Source organism: Podarcis cretensis, assembly GCF_951804945.1.
Source record: "Podarcis cretensis genome assembly, chromosome: 3".
Lineage (NCBI taxonomy): Eukaryota > Metazoa > Chordata > Lepidosauria > Squamata > Lacertidae > Podarcis > Podarcis cretensis.
The window spans coordinates 73,688,790-73,715,445 of record NC_137172.1 but is presented as its reverse complement, the minus strand read 5'-3'; the positions used below and the strand labels follow the sequence as shown (position 1 = coordinate 73,715,445).

The following is a 26,656-nucleotide window of genomic DNA, read 5'->3' as shown; positions in this document are numbered from 1 at the left end:
GCGGAACCCTGCTCCTCCTGGCGACTCATTAGATGACCTTGTTGAGGACTGGAATAACCGGCTCTTGGCAGCCATTGATGAGATCGCGCCTAAGCGCCCTCTGCGACCCCGTCGAAACCGGGCCCCTTGGTTTACTGAGGAGCTCCGGAAAATGAAGTGGGATCTCAGACGGCTAGAGCGAGTATGGCGACGGACTCGTGACGGAGCCTCAAGAACATCTTATAGGACGCTTATGAAAGCCTATGAGACGGCTATGAAAGCTGCTAAGAAATCTTACTTTGCAGCTTCCATTGCATCCGCTAGCTCTCGCCCGGCACAACTTTTTAGAATAATTAGGTCAATAACGTCCTTAGGAGGACAACCAAATTTAAGCACAAATTCGACCCACAGCTGTGAGGCATTCGCAAGTTTTTTTGCGGAGAAAGTCCTGTTGCTCCGCCGTGACCTCCCTGCCAATTTAGATACAGTGACTGAACTGGAGGCCCCTCGACTGACTTCAGGTCCAGTGTTGGACCATTTCGATCGGATACTCCCTACTGATGTGGATAGATTCCTCCAAGCTGGTAGGCCCACCACCTGCCTCCTCGATCCGTGCCCATCTTGGCTGATTAGGGAGTGTCCAGATGTTGTGCGGACCCCCCTGGTTGAAATTATCAATTTGTCCCTTGTCACAGGGACATTCCCAGGGGAACTGAAGGAAGCAGTGGTGTGTCCACTCTTAAAAAAAAACTTCATTAGATCCCTTAGACCTATCCAATTACCGCCCAGTTTCAAATCTTCCATACCTGGGTAAGGTAATTGAGAGAGCGGTTGCTGAACAACTTGGTAGGTTTCTGGAGGAAACATCGGCATTAGATCCATTTCAGTCTGGTTTCCGTCCTGGTTTTGGGACGGAGACGGCTCTGGTTGCCCTAACAGATGATCTCCGTAGACAACTGGATCGAGGCGGGTCAGGACTGCTGATCCTTTTAGATTTGTCAGCAGCCTTTGACATGGTCGATCATGATCTTCTGGACCACCGCCTCGCAGACGTGGGGATACAGGGCATTGCCCGTAACTGGTTGTGCTCTTTTATCTCTGGTCGGGGACAGAGGGTGGCACTAGGGAGGTAAATGTCGTCGCGCCACTCCTTGGTGTGTGGAGTGCCGCAGGGCGCAATTCTCTCCCCGATGCTTTTTAACATCTTTATGCGCCCCCTTGCCCAGATTATCCGGAGCTTTGGGCTGGGCTGTCACCAATATGCTGATGACACTCAGCTCTATCTGCTGATGGATGGCCACACCGACTCGACCCCGAACACACTGACCAGATGCTTGGAAGCTGTGGCTGGATGGTTTCGTGGGAGCCGATTGAAACTAAATCCTTCAAAGACAGAGGTCCTATGGCTAGGTCGGGATGGCATGGGGATGAGGGACCAACTCCCTTCTCTTGCGGGGGCCCAATTAGTGCCATTGCCTTCCGTTAAGAGTTTGGGTGTAATCCTTGACGCCTCCCTTTCCATGGAGGCGCAGGTTACAGCAACAGCCAAGGCGACATTTTTCCACCTTCGCCGCATCAAGCAGTTGGTCCCTTACCTTTCCCGCCCCGACTTGGCCACAGTGATCCATGCGACGGTCATCTCCAGGCTTGACTACTGTAATTCGCTCTATGTGGGGCTGCCCTTGAAGCTGTCCCAGAAACTCCAGCGGGTACAGAACGCTGCAGCGAGGCTCCTCACGGGGTCTCTGCCATGGGAGCATATTCACCCAGTGCTTTTCAAGCTGCACTGGCTCCCGGTGGAGTACAGGGTCAGATTTAAGGTGCTGCTTTTGACCTTTAAAGCCCTTCACGGCCTAGGACCCTCGTACCTACGGGACTGCCTCTCCCGGTATGCCCCACGGAGAGCCTCAAGGTCCATAAATAGCAACACCCTAGTGGTCCCGGGCCCTAAGGAAGTTAGATTGGCTTCAACCAGAGCCCAGGGTCTTTTCAACTCTGGCTCCGGCCTGGTGGAACGCTCTGCCTCATGAGACCAGGGCCCTGCAGGATCTGATTTCTTTCCGCAGGGCCTGTAAGACAGAGTTGTTCCACCTGGCCTTTGGCTTGGAGCCAATTTGATTCCCTCCCTCCCTCTCTCTCTCTCTCTTCTTTTCCTTCTCCTCCTGCGGTGAGGCTACATTTTAATATTTTAATGTTCCATTATTTTAATGCTGTATTTTATTTTTGTTTTTAAGTTGTAATCATTCTTCTTGTTTTATTATTGTTTGTAAGCCGCTCTGAGCCCGGCCTTGGCTAGGGAGGGCGGGGTATAAATAAAAAATTATTATTATTATTATTACTTGACTGTGGAAGATGTTGACAGAGAAGAGCATAAGTCTCTGGAAGAAAAATAGATGAATACAAAAAGTCACTCTTTTATTGGAATACGCAATTCAACCAATTCCAATGATATATTAATCCAGTGGCAACCCAATCATTACTTTGGTGTGGATTCAATAATGTGGATTTGATTGGTGGTAGATTTGGAGTTCCACTTCAGATAATTTATTTATGGAATTCTGGCTTTTGCTGCTGCTTTCTTTGTTTTCACTATTTGGGAAGAAGGGTCTGCGGCATGGCTACCATCACACTTTTGGGGTTACCCTGGGCACATCTGACTTCCACAAGGCAGTTCCGGTTTTGCACAGTCACATCTGCACCCCTGGGGGCTTAAAAATGCTAGATGCCATTTTTTGAGCCCCAGTCTGAAGCACTAGTAGTTGTGCTGAGCTCCCTACTTGCTCTCACTTTGCCCATGTTCTCTGGAAGGGGAAGCTGTTCTTTTTTTAGGAGAGTTGGTCATGCTTTTGAATTCACCTGATGTACCTGAAGACTAGAGAAGAATGCTTATGACAGCACTCCTTCTGATAATTACCAGTTAATACAGTTTTGCAGTCCATGTTGAAGTAATTTGAGTTTGGGAGTGGGTATTCACAACACACAATTCATTCACACAATTCACTGGATGCATTTGATTTAAATGGAGTAGTCAATTACAGTGGTGCCCCGCAAGACGAACGCCTCGCAAGACGGAAAACCCGCTAGACGAAAGGGTTTTCCGTTTTGGAGGCGCTTCGCAAAACGAATTTCCCTATGGGCTTGCTTCGCAAGACGAAATGTCTTGCGAGTTCCTGTGGGTTCCCCCCCTTCCCCCCCTTTTCCTAAGCCGCTAAGCCGCTTATCAGCCACCATCCTGAAGCAAAGTTCTTAACCTGAGGTAATATTTCTGGGTTAGCGGAGTCTGTAACCTGAAGCGTATGTAACCTGAAATGTATGTAACCCGAGGTACCACTCTCTCTCTGTGTGTGTGTGTGTGTGTGTGTGTGTGTGTGTAGTCCACTGTTCTTGTAAAACAAACCAAGGTAGCTAACAATGTATCCTTTAAAGCAGACATGTCCAACTGGTCGACCGCGATCAACAGGTAGATCCCCTGGTGACTCTGGTCGATCATGGGATCCTTATCAATCGCGGGTTTAAGAAAACTTCATAATTAATGTTTCTGCCCCCGCCCCACTCTCTTTGTCCCTCCGTCGCGTCATGTGGGTGCAGTTTGTTTTTTTCTCATTGTGATGAGGAATATGGTGATTGACTTTAGCGCTACGCGTGTTTATTATTGGTGGAGTGTGAAATGAGCAAAGCATGTCCTTCTCCCTCAAAAACAAACAAACAAACAAACAAAAAGCTCAACAACTGTGTTCTTCCCCCGAAAAAGCTCAACAACTCTGGTCTTTACACTGGGAGTAGATCGCAGTCTCTTGGGAGTTGGACGGGCCTGCTTTAAAGAATAGCACCATAATTTTGATTGATCAATCAATAAAAAACAATAGTGTAAAAATTAAAATGAGCAGGAAAATATCCAAAGCCACATGAGCAACAAAAAGCCAGCAAGACTATCATAAATCCACAGCAACTATTTTTTTTTTTAAAAAAAAGGAATGCAAAGGAAAGCCTGGAATAATAAAAAAGCTTTATATAAGTGTCTGGTTTTAACAGGTGTCCCTGGACTGATGTTACAACTGAAAAGGCCCCACTCCTAGCAGATTCCATGGAGTCTTATTCAGCAGAAGCGCCTAGATTAAGATGTGTAATGTTGAAAGGAGTGCATGCAGTGACACAAAGGGGAGCAGGCACAACTCTAGGTACCCAGCTCTGAAACTATTTAGGACTTTACACATTTAAACCAGCATCTTGAATTGAGCTTGGCACAAACATGTAAGCCAATGCAAAGCAAGCAAGCAAGAAAGAATGGTATGATCTTTTCTAACCCACAGCCTGGAGACAGCATTCTGTACTAATATTACTCTATTTATTTAAACATTTTAGGTCATATTTCAAAGTGAAGTCTCCACAAGGCAGTTTACAAGATATAAAATACAAAATACAGCCCTGTTCAGGGAAGTTTTTAATATGTGACATTTTAGTGTATCTTTCATCTTTGTTGGAAGCTGCCCAGAGTGGCTGGGGAAACCCAGCCAGATGGGCGGGGTACAAATAATAAATTATCATTATTATTATTATTATTATTATTATTATTATTATTATTATTAAAACAGTGCCCCAAAATAGTATTTTTGTAGAGACTACTTAAAATCCCACAAATTGATAACAAATAACAGTATGAGTGGTGTGTGTGAGAGAGAGGGAGGTGGCCAACCCTCTATGTGATTCTTGGGGTAAAATGGTTAGCTACCCAGCACTAAAGCATGAAATGTCATGGTGAAATCCAACTTTAGCTGGAAAGCTGGCATCACTGCTCAGAACGAGTACCTCCAACTTATCAACCTGATTTTGGGGAAGTACAATCTCATTCCAAACAGGCTGCCCTATAACCTTGAAGCAGAGGCCCACCAGCCAACATTATTTCTAATTTGTCTGTCCGTTTGTTCACCTTCATCTAGACCAGAGCTTTCCAAACTTTTTATGCTGGTGACATACTTTCTAGTCATGCATCATTTCGTGACACAGTAATTCAGTTTTACTAGCAAACCAGAGGTTAAACTAACCCCCTTTCAGCCCGGGGACGAGCGTGGGGAGTGTTTGCACGACACACCTACACACTGCAGCTGGCACACTAACGTGTCATGACACACAGTTTGGAAAGCTCTGAACTAGACTATCACTGGCGTCAGAGAGATTCTAAGTGCTGCTACAATTCAGTAACATTTGGTAGGTCTTTGCTGAAGCCTCATAAGCCCATGAATCAGGAGATCCACAGGTTCAGACAACCCCCTGCCAATTTCTGTTAGAATCTCTCTCCCCCAAATATTTTTGTTGTTGTCTTTTGCATCTCACACCAGATATGCTCACTACTAATAGCAACTATGGCTGATATAATCCACAAGACCACACATAACATTTACATAAAAACTTACGTTCTTCTTCTTTTGGATCAAGCTGTGTAACACTGATAGATAAACGGTCCACACGTTCTTGCAAGGAGTTCACTCGGAAAGAAAAACTGTGTGCCTCATTGAAAAGCTCACCAAATATATCTTCTGCATATTTACCTGCAAAGGGACGTTTTTAAAAGTTAGGGTTAAGAATTTCAACAAGCAGCTAAATTTGTTAAATTATTCTTTGATATAGGGCATTCTTACACAAGCCTGCCTCCCATAATTCTTTGCTCCTGCCTCCGTCACTTGGAGGAATTACCCAACCCAGTGGCTTCACTGTCCACCTTAGTAAATCTGTTTATTATCAAAATTTGCCAATTTAAGAAAGTTAAGACATTGCAATTCTCCTTAATAGAAGCTTGACCCTGTTCTTAGGAGTTTACATTTTTGTTTTATCATCCAGGATATGCCCTATTTCTCTTCTCAATTATTATTACCCGGTGTTCTCCCAGGTGCAACAAGACATCTGATGCTTTATTCCCACGGCAGAATTACAGTAATCAGTAGCACTCTAAAAATATGAAATGCACATAAGACAACCATGGAAGGAAGTGTTTAAATATGTATTTGCAAATGAAATAAAATGGATTCAATCACTACATGATTCAGTTTTGAATCTGGAGTGTTGCCAGTCTTCTGCTGTATCAAAATTAATGCAATTAAGTTTGCCAGAGCAGAGTTCCCAAAATAAGAAAGTGGCACAGGTCTGTAATGGTTGCTTGCACAGCACTTTGTTATATTTTTAAACACTGAATGCCATGCAACCTGAAATGCAACTATCTTGGCCAAGCATTCAGTGTTTTCCTAAGGTCTCAATCACCAATGTTTTACAAACATTTTGATAGAAATCTTTTTCTTTATTATTTAAAATGCACATATATGTCATTATAAACCTGAAAAAGATACAATAATATATTTCAAAATGTCACTTCTTGTTTATTTCCCTGAAGAATTTCACTGGGACTTACAGTTCTCTCCCAACAGGCTTTATATTTAAAGCCTGCTACATCCCATGGTTTCATGCAATATAAAAGCTAATTCCTGTTACTGAATGGCTCATGGCTTACACAAAAATTTGTACTTCCTTATGAGTTCAAAAAATTCCTTGATCTTTCCCATCATTATTGAGATAATTGTGACTAGGCTTACCAGAGAGCTTGTCCTCTATAAAATCTCAAATCCTGCAATCCCACTTTATCCTCAAATACTCACCTTGTAGTATTTTAAGATACAAAACCATATAATGCATTGAAATATACCTGCACATATACTGAACTTCTCAGCCACTGAAACTTGACAGTCCACCAGAGGAACAAAGTTAATGTTTGAAGAAAATGCTCATGCTCCCATTCTGACAATCTTTCAGGGGGATAGTTCACAACTGGTATGGTGGTAGTGTGTTAAACACTAGGCCTGCTGGTAATAAAACATCTATCATGTATGTCTTAATCATGGACAAGGGGCCAACCTAGTGGCCATGGAAGAGGACATTCTCTGCGGCAGCCTTTAAGCTGTGAAATTCTGTCTCCAGAGAAATGTGCCTGGTGCCTTCATTGTACAGCTTTTGCTGTATGCTGAAGACACACCTCTTTATCCTGGCCTTTGACAGCTAAGATATATATTTAAGACACACCCTATTGAGATGTAAAATGTTTTAGTTGATTTTATTATTGAACTATTATATTGCTGTATGGCACCCATAGTGAAGGGGGAGCAATAAATCCTAGAAACAAATGGAAGTGCAATTGCTGTTAATACGTTTTCATGTGCTTGCTTTCGCTACTCAGAATGATATATAGATGGAACCACTAGTGGCTAAAAGCTAGATCTTATCCAGGCCACAGCTACAGTCTCAGTGGTATTTGGCAAAACTCTTATCTAGCAGAAGAATCTGGAATTTGATATTATCTCTGTACACCTGAAACTCCAGTGACCACCTAATTTAAGACATGATACTCAATGTGGTAATGCAGGGAACAGGGCAGCAGCTTACTGAATAATCCATGTAAGTGGTAGATTTCTTATGCATGTGCTGGTTATCATCTCTCCCAACTTGTAGAGAACTGAATTAAAGTAGTCACTTTAAAAACAAAACAAAACCATACACACATACACAACTTTTAATTAGTGAGAAACACATGACCGAGCCTTCCCCTAATCTAATACTCAGTGTAATACTCCAGTATAAAAACACCAGATAAGCATATTTGAAAAAAGAGACGTATATTCATTTTTTAACTGAAGTCATAATGAACTTCTGGGCCAAGGATCCTGAAGAAGCTGAAGACTTTAATTTATTAGAGAAGCTATGCACATGCTATAGCTCTGCGCTGCTCTCCTTAGGATGCATTTGGCTGACACAGGATGGAAAATGATAATGTCAGTGGTTAAAATGTACTAGAAATAGTTGCAGTTCAGGCCAGCACTGCACGCACCATATTCCATCTGATAGCCTTTTGAAGTGGTTACAGCTCAGAGGGAAAAACAATACATTTCAGTCAGATTGCTGTAGGGTTCTAAAGTATTACTTCATTTAAAATTAATATAGAAAAGGGGGGAAGCTTTATTGTTTCCTTTTTTCACTTCTGCTACATACATAAAGCAAAGTGTAGTTCAGGGCAATTAACCTACAGCTATGTTTTAAAAATTATTCTTATTTTGGGAATGAATAAACAAGTTTTTATGAGCATACTTTAGAACATAGGTCACAAGTGAAAATATGAAATCTGTGGTATGAAATATGAAATCAGCTTCAATTTTCTACAGGTAAGACTGTAATATTATTTCAGCTTTACCAAACTCTTGCTATCTGGTTAAATAGAGCCATAGTGTATTTGTTCTTTGCAAAAGATCAGTACAAAAACTGAAATATATAAATGATCAATCATTAAATGTGCTACTAGGAAAGGTCATATAGACTACTTCCAGTACCCCTAAGGTTTATGACAAAACACTTAAGACAGGGTTGGAGAACCACTTTTGTCCAATGGACTGGATAAAAAAGTGGCCAACCCACATCTGTCAATTATCTGATGTCATATGACACCAGGTGACTCCGATTCCATGTAAAAACAGTAGTCCAGGGCTGCTAAGAAACAACTGGGAGCAAACTCTCAAGGCATCTGATTGTCCTCTGCAGGTGTAACTTTATTCATCCTGCACCTGATGTCATATGATATAAAGTGAGTGACGGTTGGGCATGGCCACCCAAAATGGCATGGCCCATGGACTGGAGGTTTCTACTGTCTACTTAATATAAGCATAATAGACTAGAACAGTACTCATGCAAACACATAAAACATTCCAAAATACTATTATCTATAGTCTTCATATTTACACAATCTGTGTTTTGCAAATATTTTGTAGTTTATGCTTATTTGTACATTGTTATTTTTCAATTATATTTTTGAGGACCCTTTTTGAGTTGAAAAGTGGTTCTGAATTTTACCATTAATAATATCCCATATCCGCCCCCCCCCCTTCTCTGAACATTAAATCAGTGGTTTGTTTCTTGTTTACTCTAATTTAAACATATGCAACTACCTGTTTTCCTGCTTTTCCTCTTTATTCAGGATGTCTTGGGAGCAGCCTCTACCATTAACCTTTCCCCAGGCTGGAATATAAACCTTCTCTCCTTAAAATTGTGTGGAGCTACCAATCTTCTGCTTTAGGTTACCAGTCTCAAAAGTCAATCGTTCTTTTGTTAAATCAGTCGAGTCCCTTTAACTTTGGTTAAAGGTAAAGGTAAAGGTACCCCTGCCCGTACGGGCCAGTCTTGACAGACTCTGGGGTTGTGCGCCCATCTCACTTAAGAGGCCAGGGGCCAGCGCTGTCCGGAGACACTTCCGGGTCACGTGGCCAGCGTGACATCGCTGCTCTGGCGAGCCAGAGCCGCACACGGAAACGCCGTTTACCTTCCCGCTGGTAAGCGGTCCCTATTTATCTACTTGCACCCGGAGGTGCTTTCGAACTGCTAGGTTGGCAGGCGCTGGGACCGAGCAGCGGGAGCGCACCCCGCCACAGGGATTCGAACCGCCGACCTTTCGATCAGCAAGCCCTAGGCGCTGAGGCTTTAACCCACAGCGCCACCTGCGTCCCACTTAACTTTGGTTAGGTTAACACTATTAGCCTACTGAGCAGGAGCCTTATTACATCTATGTTTTGCATAGCAACTGCACATGTTGGCTATTAGCATTCACTAACAATTGTCATTGTGCTTCATAAGTAGTACAACTGACAGAAATGTGTACAGAACTAAAATCTAGATTTAAAAAAAACCAAAACCAAAAAGCAAATTAAGAGTGAAAATTACTGAAAGGCAGAAGGACATAAAAGGGGCCTCTCCAACAGAGAAATGTTCATATACATGGCAGTTGTATTATCCCAATATTATTCTCAAAATAGCGGGTCAGACACATACCAAGTTGGCAGAGTACAGAGAGAAATTTCTGCCTGAGTTCTATAGTCCTTATATAAACTTTGTAAAACTGCCAGTTCAGTTCTTTTAAGACCATTAAAGTCAACAATAAAACTACACATCATACAGTTTGTTAAATGCACAATTGATGGGGACATAGAACATTTTGGAAAGATTCAAAAAAGATGGGATGAACATTATGAATTAATTGTTTTGAAGAGAGTAATTTTATTTTGTTTAACTATAAAATGCAGCTGTATTACACATTAGCTCAAAATGCACTGTCCCTTAATATACCGGGGTACTTACTTAGACTGCTTAGTTGTCTGATTATATTTGCCAAGGAAATATTTGTAACACATTCCAGTTCATTCTTGATGCCTCGTGGTAGTGCTGTATGACAAAGATACCTAGGGTCTATGTTTCTTTTTACCAGTGGCATCCTGAGATATCGATGACACAGCACACCTAGGAAAAGACAGGAGATAAATTAGAACATGGTTTAATTACCAAGATCATTGCTCACTTATTGATAATGGGAAAATTAGACATTATATACATTCTTTACAGTAATGTAAAGTCAAGAGAACTACAAGATGGTTTTTCTTTCAACTGCTGTTCATTTTCAACTTCCCTTACTTGAGAATGCTACAAATGTAGTTTCTTAAGAAAATGAACAGTATGACCTTTGCATGCCCACTATGTACATTGGGGCTTACTTTCAGGTAACACAGGATTAACAATAAAGAATTAACAACTGGAGAAACTATTTGTAAATGGTTTTCGTTGCATTACGTTATAGTTAATATATAACTACAAAAGCAAGCACAAAAATTAATGATTTTCATCCAGAACTTGAATGAAATTCAAATCAAGGGTGGGCACCACTACCGAGAAGGCCCTCTGCCTGGTTCCCTGTAACTTGGCTTCTCAAAGTGAGGGAACCGCCAGAAGGCCCTCGGCACTGGAGCTCAGTGTCTGGGCAGAACGACGGGGGTGGAGATGCTCCTTCAGGTATGCTGGGCCGACTTTAGCTACAATCCATACCAACACTATGATTTCATGACAAATATTTCTCTTTGATGTGCTTTATCCTCAAATCTGCTCCAATCCAATTAGAAAACTGGATGCAGAGTAAGCAGTAATATGAATATACTCTAAGTTTTGCTATGTTAATTCTGCCTAGTGTCGGATCAGTTACACCGATATTCTGATGTAGTACAGACTGTACAGTTTTCCACACCAGAAGGGGGTGGAATGGTCTTACGTACAACTGTTTGTACGTAAAGTTTGCTTATTTTATTTTAATGAACTTGTTTATATAAAATGAATACAAAATGATCCAGAACACAACCCCCATACAAATGGGAAGCTGCCTGTATAAAAATACTATTTTTAAATTCATTCAATTTAGTTTACATTCCATTTAATTTTTATCATTGTGTTTCTTTTAAAGAGATACTGTCACTGTATGTTCTGTCTCTTTAACATGTATACTTTTAGAGAAATTACATACATATTATTTTTTCTCCTATTTGTGCGTATGAATCTAACTAAAACCTTCTTCCATTTTGGCTGCATTGTGGACTAGATGAAGTTTTGAAATTGACAGTAAGAGCAGCCCTGTCTAGAAGCATTACACTAGTCAATCTGTGAAACTACCCAAGGCATGGATGATGGTGGCTAGATCACTAAATAATGTGCTTTTTATTACATTAAAAACAAATAGATTTTTTTAGTGTTCTGTCTCAAGGTAGGGAAAGCAAGAATAGCCCTAAAAATATATTGTACGCATTAAAAACTACAACATGTCTAGCCACATTTCTTGTCTATTTTATTCATTGATTTAAAAATTGTTAACTCTCCTTTCAGAACACATTGCTCTCACTGTGTGGCTTACAAGACTCAGTATAATAGTAACAAATACACTTTCAAATTTCTGACAGTGTTGATGTTTTTGTATTCTTCAAAAACATACCTGTTCCACAATCCAGCTATAGCTAAGCACATTTAACTCCATTTATTTTAATGGGAAATTTAAGTAAATGCACAGCTATCTCCCACTGAAATCAATGGGGACTTGTGCTTAACCTTAGGGTGAGTTAAACACATAAAAAACTGCATTGAAGTGCATCTATTAGTACACAGGCTGATTTTTGTTCCCATTATATGCACTCCCCAAAATAAAAATTAATGTAATCTTTTTTAGTCCTTTTTTTTTTTCAAAATGATTTCACTTTGAGCTTACTCATTATCTCTCCACTGCTGCTACGTATAGCATACAGCCACAAAAGCTCTATGGCTGATCACAACAGCTCTTTGTATTCTTGACAGCCATAGACAACCAATCCCTTTTTAAAGCTAAAAACGTGAATAGTTTAAACAAACTGTATCTTCTAAGGATATAATTACATCATTAATAAATTATAATTTTTAAAGTTCTGTGAAGGCTTTCCTTCTCAAAAATCTACTTTTTATGAACACTGCTTGTGTACAGTTGGAATCTCAAATCTATTTCCACTACTTAAGGATAACTTGCTTTTCAAATTCAGAAAACAGCTGAATAATCTGAGTTTAAATAAAATGCACACCAATTTATGTTAAAGGTAGTCTAGAATATATTTCAACTTCAAAAAGTCCCCTATTTCCTATAAATAGCAAAATGCGGTCTAGTACTGTACAATTATTTTACACCTAAACTTTAACTGCTAAAACAGGGATGCACAAATTCACTCTGCTATTAAAAACAAAAAAACTGCAGTTCAACCTCTACTGTAATGTTAACTTCACAATTAGTCATCAGTGGCAGAATTCTAAATACACAGAAAGCACAGACGGGCTAGTCAATCACAGAGCTGTGATTCCATTAATCATACTGAACACCTCCTGTCATTCTGATGCTACAGAATGGACCGCCGGCCCTTACACAAAAGAACTGGAATTCAACACACAGTGTCTTCCCTTAATAGTGCTGCCTTTTCAAAGAGACGCTCACCCTAGTGCTCACAATTCCCCCTCTTCTTCAGAAATGTGAAGGTTGTTTTTTAAAAAATGGAGGAGGATATATTTGGTGATGAACCATAACTCCTAAATTCTAGGCTAGGGCATACAGGCAACAAGAAGCGATGTTCGGGGCGGGGGGAAAAATGTGTGCAGCTCATACTGAAGATCCAAGTTGGAAATTGGAAGCTAATGAAATAATAAATCATGTCAAACAAAATGAAATCTATTGTTCAAAGGTCTGTCACTAGGAACCTTCATATCCTATGTGACCTAATTTGCTGATTATTCAAAGAGTGATGTATACTTAATTTAGATTCATTTGAAAAATTATTATAGAATTTTAAAAATTACTTTATTTATGCTATTCTCTTATATAAAAAACTGCCTAACATTCCTTAAGATCACAGGAAATCAGTTGCTCAGAAATTAGTACTATCCAGTGCTAAGTAATTTAAGTCCATTAATTCTAATGGGCCTACTCTGAGTATAACCAACACTGGATATCACCCAAGAAATTTTCAGCTTCCTAAATATATTTATCAAGTTTTATATTTTATAACTCCAATTAACAACTGCTTTTTTAAGTGATAAAAGTTAAAAATGTTTTAGATATAAGAAATTACTGAGTTGGAAAGGATCTCAAAGGTAATCTAGGTGAAGCCCCTGCTGATACAAGAAATCCATTACTACTACTACAGTGATCAACTTGTTATCACTCTCCAAGGGCTGGTTTATGACTACTGTGTGGTGAGGGGATCTAGAGTCTGAAAATGTGGAAGTACATTTTAACTTATTTTAATTGTATTGTTTATTCATTGTTTTAGACTGTACATGGTTTGTGGTAGAATTACTTCCTTTAATTGTGTACAGAGCCATGTATGTTAATGGTGCTATGTAAATAAATGTGAATACAGTAATGCTAAATTAATGAAAGAGGTACTGATTGGCAATAGAACATGGAACTGGAGCCAAACCAGGGACAGTGCTCTTCCTAGCTGTTCTCAGAATATATCCTATACAGATATATTTTTGGCAGGGTTAAAATCTTCTACTGAAAATCAAAATGTGCCCTAGAGAGTCCATGGCTGGGTAGTGCAGAAGGGTCTGCAATTTAATTTAAAAGGTTAGCAATATGTAAAGTAGCATTCTTTTATCAAATTAAAATCCTGAGCTCCATTGTTGAGAAATATTGCTATCCTTCTTCAAGTTTGTACTCACAGTACATCTTTAGCTATACAAGTTATTATTTTCAGAATGTGATGAGATGTTAAGTAAATTATATTTAAATCAGTTTTTTCAAACTAAATGAAGTATTTGCGCTTTTGAGAGTACCATTTTACAATAAAATTTCTTTGCAACCTAAGGAGTTGAAAAACTGCTACCATGTAGTCATATATAGCATCCCATTAGGTTGCAATGTGCTTGTTTTTGATTCAACACACTAATATCATGTGGCACTACTGCCATAGCAATAAGTCCCATATTTATCATTCTGACATTACAATGAATAGCACAGTCATTCAGTTGAAATTCTGACTATAGCAATAACACTTGAATAAGTGTGGTTTCTATTCTGCAATGCAAATTCTGAATATGGAAGTAAAGACTTGCAACAAAATGCTGCACTGTAACACCAGCCCCTAAGAGGTGTTTCCCCACAAAGACCTTGAACAGCAAAATAGTTGTCTGTTTCAGATGGTGGTCTCAGCTGGGTGAGGTTTGAGCTCAAGCAGGATGAGAATGCTAAGCACAAATTTACAAGGAAAAGTCAAGCAAGTCCAAATTCAACTTCTAGTCAGACAATATCAAGCATGAAAAAATTCAGGTTCAGATAAAAAAAGAGCAAAGCAGAAGTCAGGTTCTGATAAGGCAAAGTCCAAGCAAATCAGTAAATGTCTTGGATAGTTCTGTGCAAGGTTTGCTGAACAGCAAACCAAGATTTAGCATTAGATGAAGCTGCAGGACTACCTCCACCTCTAGTAAATGAAGTCTCATCAGTTAAAGAGACTTCATCAAGATCACTACCTGTTGACTCAAACAGTGCTGGTTCTGTTGGAGCTTCAGGCCTGGAATCCAAAGACTGCAAAATGGCTTCCTCAGGTTCCAGCTGTGCTGCAGGAAAAAAACATAGGGCCAGTTCTGAGGGGAAACCCCTTCTATACCTCTGAATCCCCAGCTTTGTCCACTGAAGACAAAGGGGATCATAGGATCATGACAAGTAAGTGCTTTGTAGAATGGTGTGACTCTTGCAGAGAATGAGGAGTGGAAAAGGAAAAAGCAACACCTTTACTGAAACCTTACCCTGCTGTTCTATACAGTCATACCTCAAGCTGAATGTGCTTTGGGTTGAGCGCGTTTGAGTTGCGCTCCGCTGCAACTAAGTCTTACTCAGACTTAAGCTGTTTGGAACCTTTTTCATCTTCATTTTACTGCCAGCAGATGGAGACTTGTTTGCTGTAATTTCTGGAAACTGTGGATAGAACATTCACCTATTTGTAAAGCTAAGAGTCTGTAATGTATTCTAGCTGAAGTATTTTCATGAGGAACGTTTGTTTAAAGATGGATTTGGCCAGATGCTAATCTAACAAAGTTTTAATGTGCGTGAAGCAACCGCCACTGTACTAACTCTGCTATGACCGAGTGAAGAATGTCTCTTCCAAACTTCTCTCACCAAAAGTTTTCAGCTCTACCCTAGCAAGGAAACTACAAGAACCACAGTAAACAAACAAACAAACAAAAACTGGACTAAATCCCAACTTTGGAGAAGGAATAATCCCCTCACCCTCACCAACACAGTTCCACACAATACAAACCTAGCTAGCGGAAGTCAGTTTTGAATCATACATAGGCATAGCTTTTAGATAAGGCTCTGTGGAGACTCAAATTTCAGCATTCAGTTCAGTTTAAAACCAGGTAAAACCTAGTTAGTTTTCTTTTTTTTAAAATGAATCCTCAACAGAGCATCAATGACCAGTTACTCACTGTCCACCATACCTCTTGGTCGACATCCATTGTCCACACCTCACTTCCTAAATCCCCCCACCCTTTCAAATTCCTAATCCCTGGAAGTTGAGTCAGACCACCTGATATCATTGGCTTCAGCAGCAGCTAAGGGTAGCTAGCCCAGCGACTAAGCCAGCTCCATAAACTAGAGGGAGCTCCAACTGATAGTGTCTTGGCCCCAGAAACAAAGGATCAAGCTAACAGAAAAGTTAAGCAGCTGAGTAAGGCAACAGGGTGAGGAGGCCTCTGCCCCTCCACTGTTTGATCTAAGAAATGCCAAGCTCTCAAATAAAGTAACACAATAAATTACAAAAACTGATATGAAGGTAGAAAATCACCAGAAGGGTGAGTAATTTCCAATGTATTGCACAGTTTGTTGGACAGAAGTCATGGGTGTGTCCTCATTCCACTGAGCTTCTAGCTCTTAGGGAACAGGTTTTTTGCCTTGAGGCTAAGGTGGGCATACAGCTTTTTCACTGACCCAGAAGCAATAGCACCAGTTCTTAAACTCTTCCTCCTTCAAAGTAGCCAATTGGAACCAGACAGATTTACAAGACAGTATAGTTATTTGGAATCTAATAGGATTGCTGGTCCATTACTGATAAGGTTTATTCCCTCCCCCCTTCCCAGTTGTTAATTATGTATGCTGCTACTGCTCAGGAATGTTTCTGGAACCATCCCTGCTGCCCGAGGCAATTTTAGGCTAGTGTAACTGGTTCGGCTGCACTGGACACTGGTGCCACAGGGGACGTGTCAACAGTGATGTAGAACGGAGCAAGAGAGGTAGGTGGGGGTGATGCTGAATTTTAGCATTCCAGAAAGAGCTGCTGAAATTTGACAGCCCAACATCCGCCACTGCGGCTGTTACTAGGAACAAATCTAGTACCACTGAATTACATAGTATATATGACAATGTTAGGAAGCACTATAGGTAGGTTTTGATTTTCACACCAATATTTTGTACATATATTTGCAACCTCAAAAAACAGAGAACTTTAGTATGCTCCACATATATGAAAAATTAAGATTCTTCAGCTTCTCAAGATTGGGGAGTGGGGGAAGAAATTGAGATGTTCTTGTTTGGATTTCTGCAATGCACTCTACAGTGTCAGAAACTCAGGTACATAACCTAGACACCAAATGGCTCCTTAAAAGGAGTTACAGTTGTCAAAACAGAATGTCTAGTTGCCATTTTGGGGCAAGATGGCTCTAAAGTCTTATTTTTCATATGATAGATTCTCAGTTAAATATCTGGTTAGTTCAGATGACAACCTTGAGCTAGGTTAAGAGCCTTCAGACCTTAAAGAAAAAATCCATGGAGAGTCCACATATATATTGGCATATTCTGACCTCTTTTTCTTAATGGTGACTGTTTCTGCTTAGGCTGCACAGAAAGAGCATTTTGGTTCCAGAAATTCATTCTAATTATGCAGATAAAATATAACTGATAGAATTCTACAAGATGGGGTATTAGCGTGTAAAAACGGTCCAGATCAAATGATCCGTAGGCATGCACCTCCAGATGGTAGAGATGTCAGGCGCCATCCTGGCACCCAGGCATCTTCACTTGCTTGTAAGTAGTCAAAAGCCAGGTGCAAACACATCTAAAGGAGTGCCTCCACCATCATCATTCAGTCCTGACACTGAGGCCCAGCTCTGAGGAACTTCTGGCAGTTCCCTCATTGCGAGAAGTTACAAGAACCAGGCAGTGGGCCTTCTTGGTAGTTGCACCTGTCCTGTGAAACGCCCTCCCATCAGATGTCAAAAATTCAAACAATTATATGACTTTTCATAGACATCTGAAGGCAGCCCTGTTTTGGGAAGCTTTTAATAATTGTTGTGTCCCTTTATATTTTGTTGGAAGCTGCCCAGAATGCAACCTAGTCAGATGGGTGGGGCTAAATAAATAAATAATGTGGGGTTTTTTCCCTTAAGAAGCATGAGGGCCACCCTCTCCTCAGCAGCTGGCATGGCTGGACACCTGTCAGGGGCCTCATCCCAACATACAAACTGAACCACTGCCAACTGCAACCCTCAAAATTAAACCTAGGTGCCACGATTTTTGTTTATCCTTGTGCGCATGCTTTAACAGCACAATTACACAACCCAATCTTAGCCCTTTTTCTCCTCTTCCTGCTTCTCTTTTGCCTCATGGTGCAACTAAAAAAAACTCCAGTTCCTGTAGCACTGGCAGGAAAAAGAATCAACCATTTCTGTCTCCCTCCCCTAGGAATCACTCCCACTTCCATTTGGGATCAGTGCTTGATAAATAAGAGGCTGTGCTGGGGTAGTATGCGGGAACAAGTGAAAGGCCAGACTTGAAGGACAATGCTTCACTTTCTAGGCACTTTCCTTTCTCTCCCCTGCTTCCCCCACGCCTACTGCTCCAATATGAACTTAGACTCTGTGGCTGTAATAGTATTGAGGGATGAACCTGAACCCACCCTCTCTAGTGTCAGCCAGTAGTACAGTATGTAGGCTCAGGGAAGCAGCAGTAAGGGGACATGATACTATGGTAACAAATGGCCTACAAATGACTGAAATCATTCCTGCACAGAAAAAGCAGTACTGTAGTCAACAGAGGTGGTAACTATGATATGCAAACTGCACATCAATATATGAAGAGCAGCAAAGATAAGGCTTCTGCATGAACAAAATCAAACAGTGAATGTGTGTTCCATGACCAACATAGTAGCTTGAGTAGCTTGTTGCTGCATGGCCAGAAATACATATTCTATGGCATAGGATTCAATATTCTTGTGAATAAAGGATATAGATGTCCATATCAGCAAAATGAATACTGCCACATTCAAAATTTCCACAGAAACATAAATATTACTCTACACATTATCTGTGCACAAAGAAGAATCCATCTTATTCCCCAGGGCTACAAATACCTTGTTCTTAAAGCTCCACACACTTCTGTAGGTAGCTTTACATATGCACATTTCCAGCAGTGCAGAGACCACAAACACGAAAATGGCTAAAGGAAGAATGTGGTATCTTCTGTATGGCTAAAAGAAGGATTGGGGCAAGTTTCCCAGATTTTTTTTGCTGTTCTTAGCAGGGGAGCAGCAGTTATTTCTTTAACCAGAATTCAGAAAGCAAGATCTGTTATTTGTTGCTGGCAGTGAAAACTAAGGCTGCCTTCAGAAAAACTGGCTCTATATCATGTATTATGATTTTGCATAATTTTTGTTTATTCTCTTATTTGTAGTATCTTTTACCTTCTTGTGACAAATTCTAGATGCCCTCTTCCCTGCATCATAAAAGCTTCTTTAATAGAAAATGCTTTCTTGTCTCTCTCCCCCATGCCTTCCAATAACAAGGAATAAAGCACGTGTTGTTATTACTCAGAACCTTAGTTGGTGATTTTGGGTTGAATCCAAAGATTTTGTCTGCACAAAACGCCAACTGTGGCAACTTATTTTTACAATAACAAAAAATGAGGAGAGCACAAAATACATTGTCTATTAAGGGAAATAACCAAATCAGCACAGTTGTTTTGATCCACGGACTGCACAATATGCTTCAAGGTCTAAAAATCTCCACATCCCTTCTTCAATATAAAAATCAAGTGTGCACAACCCAGACCTTTGCAGCAGTTGGGGTAAGTTTGTCTAACAGGAGGTTAAAGAATGAGAGAGAGCTGCAAACAGATAGACACATCTAGGAGGATATTGGCTGTTGTAGAGGTCTCTCAGAAATCCTATCTCTCTACCAGCAAGACTTTCCTCAGCTACAGATTGACTGTGGCCAAACCTTCAATGCATTACAAGCAAGATTTAACTGCATGCAAGGGCCTTTATCTGCCTGAGCAGTTTGGAATCCTTGCTGAAGGCACAGAACAGTTTTGTCATTGCTATAACACAGCTCACCCTGGAGGTACATGTCTAGCATGGCCATGATAAAACAGAGAATGGCATATCCACAGTAGAAGCTTGGGGCAGAATATAAGAGCAGACAGTACCACATGGCCAGCCTTTTGGTTCGCTGGTGTATATGGATGCTTCTGTACTCTGTGTACCAACTCAAAACTGGAACACATCCTTCTTTTTAAAGATTTTCCATTAGTGACTCAACAGCAGTCTAAGAAGCCAAGAATTAATCCTGGGCGGTGGGGGCTAGTCCAGTGAAACTTCAAAACGAACAAGTATTTGGACATAAGCTTTGGTGGGTCAAAGAACACTTTTCTCAGGCACATGAAATGCTATCTGCAGCTGACAGATGCATCCGTAAACATATGGGTATGCATACAAGGGTGTAAGTGTACATACACACACACACACACACACACACAGCTATAAACAAGTTTGTGGGAAGAAGTGCAATGTAGCAACATGAAGATGAAAGGCTCAGGAAAGCATGATAGTCATGTTATAACCTATTAAGAGTGCAGTTCAGAACATTAGGCATTCAAAAAAAGAACAAGAAAAATCCAATTATTCTTGCCCGGTACGCAAAGAAACAAAAAGCAGCTAAAGAAACAATTATTTTCTGCAGCAACCTGGCCACACCCAGTCTCTACTGACCCCAATTGTGATGATTATCAAATCTTTAAGTGTTTTATGTTTATTAATCATATTTATTTGCCAAACCACAACTAGTTGTGAGTGGGTCACAGCCATGATTATTGTATCCTTTGCCTTTTTAAATAGATTTTGTGGTTCTGTGCCAAGTTGTTCATTTCCTGTGAATGCTGTGTGCTCCACCCCTTCTGTTCAAAGCTTTTGCTTCCCTGGGTAGCCTCTCCTTTGATTGTGATCTCATTGCCCAAGGAGAAGAATTCCAACCCTAATGTTCTCTTTGAAATGTTAGCATCTTTATGTGGGGACACTTAAACATTCAATCCCCCACCTACAGCCAAACAGCAGATGCATGGTGTGAGTCAGCTCTCATTTACAATCATGTAGGGACAGGGGAGGAGTGGAGAAAAAGTTGTGATGGGTGATTGAACTTTCTTCCACATAAACTAGGTTGAAAGTCACACCAGGGTCACTTTTCATTGCAGAATTTACACAGAAGCAGAGCTACTAGATATGGTCACCTGCACAGCTGCAGCCAATGTCCACAAATTTCAGACACGTGTAATTCAAAATTTTCATTCTGTAAACAAAAAACACCTAGGGTAAAAAAACACAAAACCCTCACTAAATCTACTAATGTTTTGCCATTGTGGTACTTTTTTGTTACACTTTTGCCGCGGCTCCGGGGCGGATACTAGCGAGGGGAGGAGGCGCATTGTGCGCCCCGACACTCCCCACTGTGGCGGGCGCTGTACTGGCTGTGACGTCGCATGGGGGCGATGTGTGCGTTAGTCACGCACCGTGCCGATGTCACCTTCCCGCCCACCCGCTACATTGTAAGGGGCATGTACGCTGGTCACTGCATTGAAAGGGGGCATGTACGCTGGTCACTGTTTTGAAGGGGAGTGAAGAACACACACACACACACAAAAAGGTAACTTGTTAATTTAACGTTTATTTCTATGAGGAGGAGTAAATTCTGAGGGGTCAAACAAAGAAATAATAAAAAAGTGACAAAAAAGTTATTTTTATAATGACGAGTTTTGCGGCTCCCAGTTTTTTTTTTTTCTTCAGAAACAGGTCCAAGTGGCTCTTTTTGTCTTAAAGGTTGCAGACCCCTGGTCTAAGCCATGTTTGTTTTAAACAAAAACACATACATGTATGTATGTATGTATACATATATGTATAGTTTAAATAACCCAGGTGGCATTCAACTAAGTTTTACTCAGGGTAAATGCACTGAAATTAATGTTCATTAATTTTAATTAGTGTACTCTGAGTAACACTTAGATGAGTAACACCCAGGTATAGGGAGTCCCATATAATGCATAGTTTGAGAACAAATAGCTATACACAGTTGAACAGAATTTTCACAGCTATGAATAAAATGTATGTGTCTATTCTAGTATGGCAAGTTTATACAATTCTCATTTCTTCTAGTTTGTAGTTTAAATTGTGTATAATTGTTTCATTTGTTGTAATATCAATGAGTTTCCTTTAATGTCAATTCACTGTGTGTTAATAATAGTATGAAATGAATCCTGCTTGTCATGTGTAGCTCTTGCAGATTCATCCCCAAAATTCAAAAACTTTATTTCCATTAGAGACATGGCTAGAATTGATATCACAGTGGATTAATTAACACATACAGTAAGTAATTCTGAATCAGCTGATTGCACTCCAGAACAAAGTGATGCGTTCAAAAGTCTATCTGAAAAGCAGTATGTGTGATGCAAACAATAGCCATACATATTGATATTCAGCGCCTGGATAGGGAAAATTCTAGGTAGGAAAGAGTGATCTAGGACAGGCACCCCCAAACGCGGCCTTCCAGATGTTTTCGGACTACAACTCCCATCATCCCTAGCTAACAGGACCAGTGGAAAGGGATGATGGGAGTTGTAGTCTCAAAAAACATCTGGAAGGCCGAGTTTGGGGATGCCTGATCTAGGATCTATCTGAATGCCAGCACACATCCTCTAAAACTCACAATTTTGTACTACAGCACCTAGACCTATACAAATATTCCACTAGTGCAATCCTGCATATAGTTCAAATCCTGCATCACACACACTATAGACTAAAAGTAATTTAGTCTATAATAGGCAGAATAACAGGAAAGGATGGCAAGTAGGGAGCTGTTCAGCTACCACCAACTGCTATAAAGCCCTCTCCAGTCCCTTTTTGATTTATTGACACTCCTTCAACATGTACAAACAAATTAGACTGCATCCAAAATCATATACGTGTGGAGGTTAAGATCTACACCAGCTACCTCTTTGATTCTTATAAAAAGACAATATGGACATGTAGATTGGTTTTGGGGTTGTTGTTTTTTGTTTTGGTTTGTGGTTTTTTTGCTGTTTTACCTGTTGGACACTTAACCTCTGGCAGAGGTTGCTAAGCTTTTGGGGCCAATGGAATTTTGGGAGAAAGATATCCAGGGAATTGTTCTGCAGACAGTTCCAAAAGGTAGCATTTGATGAATGCCAAGACTTCCTACCATGAATAGTATTGAACTAAGTTTTGAACTAAGTATTGAACTGTTGAACTAAGACCAAATACAGAACTTTCACCCACAAGGCCTTTAAAATTATAATTAAAAGAAATGATTAGAGTGGGATGCAAAAGTGTATCAACAGTAAAGCACTTCAGTAACTGTAAACTTACAGTCTCTATCCACCCTTTAAAGGCACTGGCCCTTGCTTGAGCATTGTATTGCTGGTCCTGACTTGGGAACACAGTAGAAAGCTATTGAGATTGTCTCCAGTTGACTTAAAAGAACTAATGTAGAAATTACAGGATTATTTCAAAATAGTGGGACTGCACTGTAATAGCAGAAGTCCTCACTCAACAATTATTTGCAAAATTGCATCATAGTCATAATATGCCAGTAATTAGCAATTTGGATTGGAAGCATTGGTTAATTATCAATTACTCTTGAATCTTGACTTCTTAGACTGCTGCTGACAATCACCAGAGAAAAAGGCAGCAGAAGTTAAAAGCTATAGCTAACTAGATTTCTAACTTTTCTTTTCACATTGCTTCAATTGTGATATCCTGTATCTAGCCTGATGGAGGAATCCCCAACAGTTAGGACTTCCGGGTTAGCGCCATCGGCTAATGGCGGATTCCCTCCAAGCTCCGGAGGGATTCGGCTCCGCAGGATTGGGTCTTGTCCGCGGCGGTGACGTGGGGACCCTTAAAAATCACAGGCGCGGAAGCCTGTGAGCGTGGTGACTCGGCGGGCACCATTTACGCCCCCCAAGCTGCGAAGGAGCCTTTTTAAAGGCTCCGGAACGGGGATGGGGTGCGGCGCGGTGCTGTGAGTAGACTGCTCCTCCTGCGGAGTGAAGCCGCAAGCCATTGTCGGAGAGCGCTGACTTTTTCCTTGGAACAATTGGATTTTAAAGTAACAACCCGTGAGTAATACGGAATTTGGAATTTAAAGAAAAATCTTGTTGAATCAGGAGCGAGTGGGGAAGGGTTAAAAAGGAAGTCCGCCCCCCCCCTTTGTAAATAATCTAAAGCAAAGAACCTGCTATCTAAGGTCGAGAGAATCCTTTCTTTCTTTTCTAAAAGACTTTAACCTTCATGGTTTGACATTATAAGAAACTTTACTGGAGGATAAAAAATTAACTTTGGGAGCTGAAGTTTCACCCCCCTGGACCTGGGAGCGTCCCGCGGGAGAGCCTGTTGATGAAGTATTGAAGAGTTTGACAGCTGTCAAATTGGCTGTCAGAAGGAAAAAGAGAACTTTGTTTCTGTCGCTTCTGCTGGTTATATTTGTTACAATTTGCTGAAAATAAGGAAGGGCTGATACAAACTAACTTGATTATTAGATTTGAGCTGAAAGACATTAAGGAACTAAAATCCCCCTAGAGGGGGTTTAGGGACATTACAAGAATGGCTGGAGGAGGGAAAATTCAGACTGAATTGGAAAGAACATTTGTTCTCTTGGGAAAGTTACAAGGCCAAATCGATGTTTTGGCTACAAGCATCACAACTCTGGTCTTAACAGCAAATAATATTGTTGAAGTTGATAAGGACTTGAAGCAGGAAGCCTATACAATTGGACAAATAGAGAAACTTGAGAGCCATGAGAATATGGAGGAGACATATGTTGTCCCTGAAGAAAAGGAAGGAGGAGCTGTAATTTCGCAGATGTTAAAGAAGAGCTGCAATTTGTGGCCTGACATGAAGGCAACAAAGGAGAATAAAAATTTGAGGTGGAAAGTCTGGCCTGAATTGGAGAGTGCAAAATTGAGAGACCCCCTTATGTGGGGATCTGAAGACTGAAGGATTATAAATTTGATCAAGGTGGAAGCTGGAGCTATGGGGACATTTGGACTTGAAAGGAGCATGAAACAAGATTTGGAGTACCCCATAGGCTTTACCTTTAAGCATGGAGGACTGTCTGGAAAAAATATGGATCCTGTTGGGCCGGAGCCTCTCCAAGATTTGGGGTCTAACATTAAGGACTATCAAAAAGGCCGGCAGAGAGGAATTGAAAGAGATTTAAGAGCCTCGGACGTGAGATCTCCAGGCTAAACAGTATATTAGACTGATGAACATTTGTTGGGGACTGAAACCGGGAAAGGGGTGGGTGGAGTCTGGGAATCCAAAGGGTACATAACTATAATTTGCTTTGTTTTTACTTTGTTTTGCTATTTGTATGGAATTTGGGAAAGCCGTGGAAGGGAAATTTTGGTCGACTTTAGGAAAAATGTTTAAGAATGAGCAATGATGTATAAGTATTGATGTTTAAGTTTGGATATAAGGATTTGTTGAATTAATAATTTAAATTGGAATACAAGAAGGGGAGGTGTGAGGAGCTCTGAGAAACAAGTTAAATGAAAATAAGTAACTGAAATTTTATGTGTTTTTTAATTGTTTTTTTTAAGTTTTGGATTTTTGTTATTTTTTGTCTAATTTTGTTTTTGTGTGTTTTTGAAAATGCCAATAAACATTCATTAAAAAAACAACAAAAAACAACCCTGAGTTAGCTGGACCAATTGTCTTGACTCGGTATAAGGCATTTGGTTAGGTCTTCTGCTTACCAACATGTGCCTCATTTGTAATTAACACAACCCTGTGTCAATTGTCCATATCTAACAATGTTAAAAAAATAAATAAAGGAAGGAATCTCAAAAAAAAAAAAAAAGGAATCCCCAACAGTCAGGAGGAGATGTGCAGCATAAAATAGTTCTGCAAGCTATGAGAAGATTGGCATATGTAATTTTCATATTCTTCAATGTATATGTTGAAATAGAATGTAAATTAAGTAGATTTCAAGGCATTCCCTAAAACACCATGCTGAGAATCTTCTAATATCTCCTACTGATATATCTAATTAATGTGCTCATCTGTTCAGATGTTGTAAGCCAGACATGAGCTTTATAACACTACTTTCATTCTACAGTGTATTTTGAAAGCATCAGCAGAACAATTTTGCTAAAGTGTAGAAAAAGCCCACAGAACAGAAATTGTGTTATTTAATACGATGGTACAAACAGAAGTGAAACTCTTTTGCTATCATGATGTTCAATCTGTTTCAGATTTCAATTTCCATAATTTGCTTTGGCTGCTAAGCAACAAATCAAATATGGTTTGATGTATTTCATATTTGAATGCATTATTCCCCCTGCTGCTCTGATGGCTGAAAATACAGTTGCAGAAGACTTGCTTTCAGAGGAACACTATTCAAAGAAATATAGATTTCAATAGGGGTATTAATCATCTGAAAAAATACCAGAATCCACAGAAAGTAAGACTCCAATTCTTAGAAGAGTGCTATCAATCCATCATCATTTCTCCTTCAAACAACATGAAAGGGCTTTGGTTCTTACCTTAGTCTATGGGAGAGCATCTCTAAAATTACAAAAATGGAAACCATGGGAAAACAGTTTAACTCATATTGATCTATTGCTAGAACTCCTTTTTTAGTACTCAAGGTCTTGTCTCTCAAGTTTTCATTTGCCAACTTCAGTACCCTTAATAAATAAATCACAGTATCAATAAGGCACACCTTGCTAAGACCTTCACTTTAAAAGACTGCACACAAGTTACTCCCGGTGTTTAAAAAAACTGCACACAAAGCAACTGATGTTGAGATGGAAGGCAGCAAGCAGAAGAAGTTGGAAACTTTCAAGAATATCATGATTAGGAAATGGCAGCTTGCACATTACCTCTTCCAGAGATAAATGACAGCTGCCTCAAGCCCATTAATTTTGCATTGTTTGACATTAAAATTAGTAATTATAATCAGTATTTCACTGGTAGAGAGGAAATGGGAT

The 26,656-nt window shown here is 40.2% G+C and overlaps 2 protein-coding genes across 5 annotated transcripts in view; one reads left to right on the top strand and one right to left on the bottom strand.

The window, feature by feature from the left end:
* Window positions 1-26,656, top strand: part of CDC40 (cell division cycle 40) — a 92,399-nt gene that overhangs the window by 16,400 nt on the left and 49,343 nt on the right. The gene's annotated exons all lie outside the window — the stretch shown is intronic.
* The window catches only part of WASF1 (WASP family member 1), a 48,638-nt gene that overhangs the window by 12,092 nt on the left and 9,890 nt on the right, over window positions 1-26,656 (bottom strand). For 2 of the 4 annotated variants that reach the window (XM_079971670.1, XM_079971668.1), the window contains 2 exons: window positions 10,138-10,296; window positions 5,391-5,525 (listed from right to left, as the gene is read on the bottom strand). In XM_079971670.1, the coding sequence (XP_079827796.1) occupies window positions 5,391-5,525; window positions 10,138-10,270 (268 nt within the window). In that variant the 5' untranslated portion in view covers window positions 10,271-10,296. Of the gene's footprint in view, window positions 1-5,390; window positions 5,526-10,137; window positions 10,297-15,155; window positions 15,302-20,881; window positions 20,939-26,656 lie in introns of those variants that run through there. The other 2 variants (XM_079971669.1, XM_079971667.1) reach the window with 2 other exon arrangements.